The sequence below is a fragment of the Haliotis rufescens genome, unplaced genomic scaffold (genome assembly GCF_023055435.1).
Source record: "Haliotis rufescens isolate VD_foot unplaced genomic scaffold, xgHalRufe1.0.p SCAF_11, whole genome shotgun sequence".
Taxonomy (NCBI): domain Eukaryota; kingdom Metazoa; phylum Mollusca; class Gastropoda; order Lepetellida; family Haliotidae; genus Haliotis; species Haliotis rufescens.
The window spans coordinates 44,790,406-44,800,987 of NW_025963791.1; the positions used below are offsets into that span (position 1 = coordinate 44,790,406).

General features: G+C 45.8%; 1 protein-coding gene across 1 annotated transcript; it reads right to left on the minus strand.

Annotated features, from left to right (window-relative positions):
* Positions 1-6,019: 6,019 nt before the first annotated feature.
* Positions 6,020-7,462, minus strand: LOC124122892 (adhesive plaque matrix protein-like). The gene has a single exon (XM_046486079.2). The coding sequence runs from the start codon at positions 7,460-7,462 to the stop codon at positions 6,020-6,022; it is 1,443 nt and encodes a 480-aa protein (XP_046342035.2).
* Positions 7,463-10,582: the final 3,120 nt, after the last annotated feature.

Consider the following 10,582-nt stretch of genomic DNA (forward strand, 5'->3'; position numbering starts at 1 on the left):
TGTTAGATGGTGAATGTGTTAGATGGTGAAAGTGTTAGATGGTGAAGGTGGTTGGATGGTGAATGTGGTAGATCGTGAATGTGGTAGATGGTGAACGTATTAGATGATTAAAGTGTTAGACGATGAAGGTGTTAGAGGGCGAATGTGTTAGAGGGTGGACGTGATAGATGGAGATAGTGTTAGATGGTGAAAGTGTAAGATTGTGAATGTATAAGATGGTGAAGGTGTTAGATGGTGGAGGTGGTAGATAGTGAACGTCTTAGATGGTGAATATGGTAGATGGTGAAGATGTTATATGGTACATGTGTTAGATGGTGAATGTGTTAGTTAGTGAAAGTGTTAGATGGTGAACGTGTTAGATGGTGAAAGTGTTAAATGGTGAATGTGTTAGATAGTGAACGTCTTAGATGGTGAAAGTGTTAGATGGTGAATGTGTTAGATGGTGAAAGTGTTAGATGGTGAACGTGTTAGATGGTGAATATGGTAGATGGTGAAGATGTTATATGGTACATGTGTTAGATGGTGAATGTGTTAGTTGGTGAAAATGTTAGATGGTGAAGGTGGTTGGATGGTGAATGTGATATATGGTGAAAGTGTAAGATGGTGAACGTGTTAGATGGTGAACGTGTTAGATGGTGAAAGTGTTAGATGGTGGATGTGGTAGATAGTGAACGGCTTAGATGATTAAAGTGTTAAATGGTTGAGGTGGTAGATAGTGAACGTCTTAGATGGTGAATGTGTTAGATGGTGAAAGTGTTTGATGGTGAAGGTTGTTGGATGGTGAATGTGATATATGGTGAAAGTGTAAGATGGTGAACGTGTTAGATGGTGAAAGTGTTAGATGGTGGAGGTGCTAGATAGTGAACGTCTTAGATGGTGAACGTGTTAGATGGTGAATATGGTAGATGGTGAAGGTGTTATATGGTACATGTGTTAGATGGTGAATGTGGTAGATGGTGAAAGTGTAAGATGGTGAAGGTGGTTTGATGGTGAATGTGATATATGGTGAAAGTATAAGTTGTTGAACGTGTTAGATGGTGAACGTGTTAGATGGTGAATGGGTTAGATGGTGGAGGTGGTAGATAGTGAACGTCTTAGATGGTGAATATGGTAGATGGTGAAGATGTTATATGGTACATGTGTTAGATGGTGAATGTGTTAGTTAGTGAAAGTGTTAGATGGTGAAGGTTGTTGGATGGTGAATGTGATATATGGTGAAAGTGTAAGATGGTGAACGTGTTAGATGGTGAAAGTGTTAGATGGTGGAGGTGCTAGATAGTGAACGTCTTAGATGGTGAACGTGTTAGATGGTGAATATGGTAGATGGTGAAGGTGTTATATGGTACATGTGTTAGATGATGAAAATTTTAGATGGTGAATGTGTTTGATGGTGAAGGTGTTAGATGGTGATCATGTTAGATGGTGAACGTGTTTGATGGTGAATGTGTTAGATGGTGAAGATGTTAGATGGTGAACGTGTCAGATGGTGAATGTGGTAGATTTTGAACGTGTTAGATGTTGAACGTGTTAGATGCTGAACGTGTTAGATGGTGAATGTGTTAGATGGTGAATGTGTTAGATGGTGAATGTGTTATTTAGGGAACTTGTTATATGGTGAATGTGTTAGATGGCAAATGTGTTAGATTGTGAATGTGTTAGATGGTGGACTTGTTAGATGGTGAATGTGTTAGATAATGAAAGTGTTAGATGGGGAAGGTGTTAGATAGTGAAGGTGTTAGATGGTAAAGGTGTTAGATGATGAAGGTGTTACATGGTAAAGGTGTAGGATGGTGATGGTGGTAGATAGTGAATATGTTAGATTTTGAACGTGTTAGATGGTGAAGGTTTTTGATGGTGAAGGTTTTTGATGGTGAAGGTGTTAGATGGTGAAGGTTTTTGATGGTGAAATTGTTAGACGGTGAAGGTGTTATATGATGAATGTGTATTATGGTGAACGTGTTAGATGGTCAATGTGTTAGATGGTGAACGTGTTAGATGGTTAAGGTTTTTGATGGTGAAGGTTTTAGATGGTGAATGTGTCCGATGGTGAAGGTTTTAGGTGGTGAATTTCGTATATTGTGTACATGTTAGATGGTGAAGTGTTTGATGGTAAACGTGTTTGATGGTGAAGGTGTTAGATGGTGAATGTGTTAGATGGTGAATGTGTTAGATGGTGAAGATGTGAGATGGTGAACGTGTCAGATGGTGAAGGTGTTAGATGGTGAATGTGTTAGATGGTGAATGTTTTAGATGGTGTACGTGTTAGTTGGGGAACGTGTTAGATTTTGAACGTGTTAGATGGTGAAGGTTTTGGATGATGAACATGTTAGATGCGGAAGGTTTTAGACGGGGTCGTGTTAGATGGTGAATATGTTAGATGGTGAACGTGTTACATGGTGAATATGTTAGATGGTGATGGTGTTAGATGGTGAATGTGTTAGATGGTGAACATGTTAGATGGTGAACATGTTAGATGGTGAAGGTGTTAGATGGTGAATGTGTTAGATGGTGAATATGTTAGATGGTGAACATGTTAGATGGTGAACATGTTAGATGGTGAATATGTTAGATGGTGATGGTGTTAGATGGTGAATGTGTTAGATGGTGAACATGTTAGATGGTGAACATGTTAGATGGTGAAGGTGTTAGATGGTGAATGTGTTAGATGGTGAATATGTTAGATGGTGAACATGTTAGATGGTGAACATGTTAGATGGTGAACATGTTAGATGGTGAACATGTTAGATGGTGAAGGTGTTAGATTTTGAAGGTGTTAGATGGTGAATGTGGTAGATGGTGAATGTGTTAGATGGTGAATATGTTAGATGGTGAACATGTTAGATGGTGAACGTGTTACATGGTGAAGGTGTTAGATGGTGATGGTGTTAGATGGTGAATGTGTTAGATGGTGAATATGTTAGATGGTGAACATGTTAGATGGTGAACATGTTAGATGGTGAAGGTGTTAGATTGTGAAGGTGTTAGATGGTGAATGTTTTAGATGGTGAACATGTTAGTTGTGGAACGTGTTGGATTTTGAACGTGTTACATGGTGAAGGTGTTAGATGGTGAATGTGTTGGATGGTGAAGGTGTTAGACGGGGTCCTGTTAGATGCTGAATGTGTTAGATGGTGAAGGTGTTAGATAGTGATGGTGGTAGATGGTGAATGTGGTAGATGGTGAATGTGGTAGATGATGAACATGTTAGATGGTGAAGGTGTTAGAAGGTGAACATGTCAGATGTTGAACGTGTTAGATGGTGAACATGTTAGATGGTGAAAGTGTTAGATTGTGAAGGTGTTAGATGGTGAATGTGGTTTATGGTGAATGTGGTAGATGGTGAACGTTATAGATGGTGAATGTGGTAGATGGTGAACGTTAAAGATGGTGAATGTGGTAGATGGTTCCTTGGTGGCTGGTGAATGTGGTAGATGGTGAACGTTATAGATGGTGAATGTGGTAGATGGTGAACGTTATAGATGGTGAATGTGGTAGATGGTGATCGTTATAGATGGTGAATGTGGTAGATGGTGAACGTTATAGATGGTGAATGTGGTAGATGGTGAATTTGGTAGATGGTGAACGTTGAAACTGGTGAACGAGGAAGGTTGTGAGCGTGGAAAATAATGAACTTGTCAGATAGTGAACGGGGAAGGTGTTGAACGCGGTAGATGTGAACGTAAAAGGAGTACCTTTTAAAACAACATTCAATGCGCTTTTACTTATTATAATGAATGATGTGTGTATAAAGGAGGCAATAGACTATATAGATTTTGCCGTGTTCCTACGGGAAGTCAATATACCATGTACCTCCGGCCTGTTCCTACAAGGGGGAATTAGTACATGTGTAGTTATACATCTGGCCGTGTTTCTACAAGGAGGCAATAGACTATGTACCTCTGGCCGTGTTTCTACAAGGAGGCAATGGACTATGTACCTCTGGCCATGTTTCTACAAGGAGGCAATAGACTATGTACCTCTGGCCGTGTTCCTGCAGGGAATCAATGGACTATGTACCTCAGGCCATGTTCCCACAAGGAGGCAATAGACTATGTAACTCTGGCGGTGATCCTACAGGGAGGCAATAGACTATGTACCTCTGGCCGTGTTCCTGCAGGGAATCAATGGACTATGTACCTCTGGCCGTGTTCCTGCAGGGAATCAATGGACTATGTACCTCTGGCCGTGTTCTTGCAGGGAATCAATGGACTATGTACCTCTGGCCGTGTTCCTGCAGGGAATCAATGGACTATGTACTTCTGGCCGTGTTCCTGCAGGGAATCAATGGACTATGTACCTCTGGCCGTGTTTCTACAAGGAGGCAATAGACTATGTACCTCTGGTAGTGTTTCTACAAGGAGGCAATAGACTATGTACCTCTGGCAGTGTTCCTGCAGGGAATCAATGGACTATGTACCTCTGGCCGTGTTTCTACAAGGAGGCAATAGACTATGTACCTCTGGCAGTGTTTCTACAAGGAGGCAATAGACTATGTACCTCTGGCCATGTTCCCACAAGGAGGCAATAGACTATGTAACTCTGGCGGTGATCCTACAGGGAGGCAATAGACTCTGTACCTCTGGCCGTGTTTCTACCGGGAGTCAATAAACTATGTACCTCTGCCTGCATCCATAGTGTGGACAAACTCGCTTTGCCAAACCTGTAGACACAACCAGAGACATTTGAAGCAATGTGATCAGTCACACTCGACTTATACACAAACAGTTGTTGAAAATTTACTGGTTTATTCAATTGGCGTAATTCAACATTGTTTCACTAAATATACAACCCTAAATTCGACACTAGTACTACAGTTGATAGTTCACTGGCAGAGGCGCGTGCAGGACACAGATCAACCATATAAAGCTTTCTCCGGGGGCATGTGGAAATCTATCAACCCTACATACGGCAAGTATCAACTATGACGTGGCAAGTATCAACTATGACGTGGCAAGTATCAACTGAGAGCTGTCAGTCTTGCATAAAAGAGACATGATGACACAGCACATCTTTGAGGACGCAACACGAGGCACCTTGTCACGTAGTCAAATGGTCACGTGTCACGACAACCACACTGAGATAAGCTACCTTTATAAGGAATTAACGGTTTGTCTGTCGTCAAACAATCACCCAAACACTGAATACCAGGGTACATTTCGCTTCAACACAAACATAACAAATATAACCTCTTACATTTACCTCCCAAGGCAGTGGTCAAACACACAGTCAGATTGACTACACAATCCCAGGACCGTGGTCAAACACGCAGTCAGAGTGACACAGTCAGATTGACTACACAATAGCAGGACAGTGGTCAAACACAGTCAGTTTGACTAAACAATCCCAGGACCGTGGTCAAACACGCAGTCAGAGTGACACAGTCAGATTGACTACACAATAGCAGGACAGTGGTCAAACACACAGTAAGATTGACTACACAATAGCAGGACTATGGTCAAACACAGTCAGATTGACTAAACAATCCCAGACAGTGGTCAAACACACAGTCAGAGTGACACAGTCAGAGTTACTACACAATAGCAGGACAGTGGTCAAACACACAGTCAGATTGACTACACAATAGCAGGACTGTGGTCAAACACAGTCAATTTGACTAAACAATCCCAGACAGTGGTCAAACACGCAGTCAGAGTGACACAGTCAGAGTGACTACACAATAGCAGGACAGTGGTCAAACACACAGTCAGATTGACTACACAATAGCAGGACTGTGGTCAAACACAGTCAGATTGACTAAACAATCCCAGACAGTGGTCAAACACACAGTCAGAGTGACACAGTCAGAGTGACTACACAATAGCAGGACTGTGGTCAAACACAGTCAGATTGACTAAACAATCCCAGACAGTGGTCAAACACGCAGTCAGAGTGACTACACAATAGCAGGACAGTGGTCAAACACACAGTCAGATTGACTACACAATAGCAGGACTGTGGTCAAACACAGTCAGATTGACTAAACAATCCCAGACAGTGGTCAAACACACAGTCAGATTGACTACACAATCTCATTGGTAGCTTGGCGTAGTTGAGCGTGGCGGGATGTAGAGATGGGTAGCTGGGCGTAGTGGAGCGTGGCGGGGTGTAGAGATGGGTAGCTGGGCGTAGTGGAGTGGGGCGGGGTGTAGAGATGGGTAGCTCGGCGTAGTGGAGCGTGGCGGGGTGTAGAGATGGGTAGCTCGGCGTAGTGGAGTGGGGCGGGATGTAGAGATGGGTAGCTCGGCGTAGTGGAGTGGGGCGGGATGTAGAGATGGGTAGCTGGGCGTAGTGGAGTGGGGCGGGATGTAGAGATGGGTAGCTGGGCGTAGTGGAGTGGGGCGGGATGTAGAGATGGGTAGCTCGGCGTAGTGGAGCGGGGCGGGATGTAGAGATGGGTAGCTGGGCGTAGTGGAGTGGGGCGGGATGTAGAGATGGGTAGCTGGGCGTAGTGGAGCGTGGCGGGGTGTAGAGATGGGTAGCTGGGCGTGGTGGAGTGGGGCGGGATGTAGAGATGGGTAGCTGGGCGTAGTGGAGTGGGGCGGGATGTAGAGATGGGTAGCTCGGCGTAGTGGAGTGGGGCGGGATGTAGAGATGGGTAGCTGGGCGTAGTGGAGTGGGGCGGGATGTAGAGATGGGTAGCTCGGCGTAGTGGAGCGTGGCGGGGTGTAGAGATGGGTAGCTGGGCGTAGTGGAGTGGGGCGGGATGTAGAGATGGGTAGCTGGGCGTAGTGGAGTTGGGCGGGATGTAGAGATGGGTAGCTCGGCGTAGTGGAGTGGGGCGGGATGTAGAGATGGGTAGCTGGGCGTAGTGGAGTGGAGCGGGATGTAGAGATGGGTAGCTCGGCGTAGTGGAGCGTGGCGGGGTGTATAGATGGGTAGCTCGGCGTAGTGGAGCGTTGCGGGGTGTAGAGATGGGTAGCTGGGCGTAGTGGAGTGGGGCGGGATGTAGAGATGGGTAGCTGGGCGTAGTGGAGTGGGGCGGGGTGTAGAGATGGGTAGCTGGGCGTAGTGGAGCGTGGCGGGGTGTAGAGATGGGTAGCTGGGCGTAGTGGAGTGGGGCGGGATGTAGAGATGGGTAGCTCGGCGTAGTGGAGCGTGGCGGGATGTAGAGGTGGGTAGCTGGGCGTAGTGGAGCGTGGCGGGATGTAGAGATGGGTAGCTGGGCGTAGTGGAGTGGGGCGGGATGTAGAGATGGGTAGCTCGGCGTAGTGGAGTGGGGCGGGATGTAGAGATGGGTAGCTGGGCGTAGTGGAGTGGGGCGGGATGTAGAGATGGGTAGCTGGGCGTAGTGGAGCGTGGCGGGGTGTAGAGATGGGTAGCTGGGCGTAGTGGAGCGTGGCGGGGTGTAGAGATGGGTAGCTGGGCGTAGTGGAGTGGGGCGGGATGTAGAGATGGGTAGCTGGGCATAGTAGAGTGTTGGGCGGTGTAGCGGAGGACAGAGCGGTGTTGCATCTCGGACCATCGAGGTGTGTATGTGGAGGGGTGGGGTCAGCGGGGTATAGGGTGGTTGGCGGGGTGTAGGGGGGTTAGCGGGGCGTAGAGGGGAAGCAGGTGTAGAATCTCGGAATCTGGTATCTACAAGAGACACGGCTTCACCAGAGGGCGCTGTTCTACACACAACTCCAATCAGAGGTCATCTTTTTGACAGTGATGTGTGTACGTTGGAAGCTTGACAACAGAGCTAAGACACAGAGGGCAGTCTGGTCTGCGCAGGCAACACTGTGATAGCGGCACAAGCGAATCTCCGACCATTATCCGACACCACTTTACCCGTAACAAGTAGGGTATCCCGGTAGTGACAGTGTACTTGTGAGCCGGTGACCCAGCAGGATATAGCAGCATAGAGGGTTTGAACATGATCAGTTCTTGTCTTCTTTCATCGTAGTTTAGTATCCACATTTCCAATAGTTCCATTCTTGTATTCGGTAAACTGTCTCAGGTTATTAGGCGGACGTGTGGGAGGCAGGTCAGTTCAAACCCACACGCGCAGTTGTCAGGGTTCGACTCCAACTAGCGGTGGGTCCGTGCTTCACCCTTGACCTCAGCCCTTTGTCCAAATAACCCTAACTATGACCAGTTGGGTTGAATATATGTTCCTACTTTCTTCCAGCCCCCAAGACTTCAGATCGGGGTTCAAGCGGATTAGACTACAGTGCCGAGTGTCATCTGTGACAATGGAGAGATGACTGACCATAGATAGATATACACAAATAGAAACAGACAACCTATCCATCAACATATGGCTTTTGTGACAGAGCCTTATACGTAAACACATGACTTTTGTTAGAAAACAAACAAACAACTGCATAGCTTTTTGGAAATAACTTTGAAATGAACATGTAGCTTTAGGGGGTAACCCTATATTTGAAGATATGAGTGTTGGAAACTAACCCTGTAATTTAACATTTGACCAGACGTACAGACATGGCGCGTGATGACGGTCATTCCCGCCGGACATGGCAAGGCGCTGACCTCGATGAATGATCGTGTGGACGAGTGAGACGGAATAGATAACACGATGTGACAGACTGCGGTACACCCTCCCCTCGGCTACAGCAGCCTCTAGCATAGTATAATGTACAATAGCCAAAAACAATATTAAATATATACCTAAAACCCAACATAAAGTCTTCCCCTAAAGTCGTTGCTGGTCAAATAGTCCAGATGTCCATCTCGTGATGACCTACATCCCAGTGACGAATTCCTCCAACCCAAAACAGAAACGACCTACAGCCAAGTGACGAACCACTCTACCCAATAATGCGGCGTTAATGGCCCCAGAACAACCTGAGAGACCTAAAAAACCTTCCAATAAAGAATTAATAAACTGAAAGTAAATGGCAGAGCGTCTAGATTCACAAAATAATAAACGTCCAAAAGATATCTATTTTTACTTCTTGCAAAAATCAATTCATTCCACGTGTCAGGTGAGTGACATGTTTCTATTGGTAGAATGGTTCAGGATCGACACGTCTCTCACACAGACGGAGCTCAAGAAGAAGGAAAAGTCTGACCACTTGATAGACAGGTGTCACGTGACTCGATATTCCTTTAACCCCTTAAACTATCCCATGTCTGCCTGTACTTTCTTCGTCATCCTGATCAATATTTAAACAAAAGCGTCAGTCTGAATCAAGAGTGCCGCAGCCAGTACTCGTCGATCACGTGTGTAGACTCTGGGGCAATATACGTTACTGACTTAAAGACAAACAAGGGTCTTAAAATATCGGGATTATTAAACCTACAAACGCGCAGTGTCCACGTGTGCCACAACATTGACAACAACAGCGTCGTCATGGAGCTTCCACGGCCGTGTTGATGGGGCATAAGGACAAAAAGCTTTTTCACGGAAATACTAGAATAATACATCCGGACTGTCAGCGATTACCTCTCGGTGGATCCGACACAGACTGAGAAATGATCAATAAAATATGTCCTTCCATAGCAAAATTAGCCATGTTTCATTTTAAATCCGATCAATTTTACTAACAGCTAGTCTTGTTTACACTTGCTGACTGCGCTGCGTGGAGCGTGAAGTTATTGTTTGTCGTATAACCCCGCTCTCTTCAAGATTCCAGCTATATGACGGCGGTCTGTAAATTATTGAGACAATTCACTGACCGACAAACAAGGAACTTGTGTTGCGAAAGACCAATTTTAACCCGGAAGGGGGAGTGGGGGAGGGTGGGGGAGTGAAAAGAGTGAGTGAGTGAGTTGGGTTTAACGCCGCTTTTAACAGTTCTCCAGTTATATCACGGCGTGTCAGCCTAATGTGGGAGGAAAGCCCGAAGATGCAGGTCTCAGACGTTTACCAATTTGGTGAAACCCACGAGCACGGGTATGGTGCTGATAAACCTAGAAACATAATCAGGGAGCACCGGTATTCGAACCCACAATCATAGGTTCTGGCGTGCCCGGGGGACACAACCCTGCACAGCGAATCGCGGTGCCTAAGACGACTGGGTCACCCGTGGCCCCGGAGTGAAATGACCTTTGGTAAACAGGGTGTGGTCAGTATGTTGGGGAAGTCCTAATACTGACCTGCAGATTGGATTCAACTTGATTACTCGCAGCTTAAATCAGCAGAACAGCAGTAATATTGTATATTTCTGCTCTGATATGTATCATTAAACACATACCGACTGTACACGTCCAACATTAAGTTGGAACAGTGAACACGTCCACCAAACAGACATTATGTAGCTGGACAAGTGAACACGTCCAACATCCCACAGACATTATGAAGCTGAACCAGTGAACACGTCTTCCTAACAGCATTATGAAGCTGGACCAGTGAACACGTCCAACACCCCGCGGACATTATGTAGCTGGTCCAGTGAACACGTCCAACACCCCGCAGACATTATGAAGCTGGACCAGTGAACACGTCTACCTAACATCATTATGAAGCTGGACCAGTGAACACGTCCAAGATCCCACAGACATTATGAAGCTGGACTAATGAACACGTCCAAGATCCCACAGACATTATGTAGCTGGACCAGTGAACACGTCCAACACCCCGCAGACATTATGAAGCTGGACCAGTGAACACGTCTACCTAACATCATTATGAAGCTGG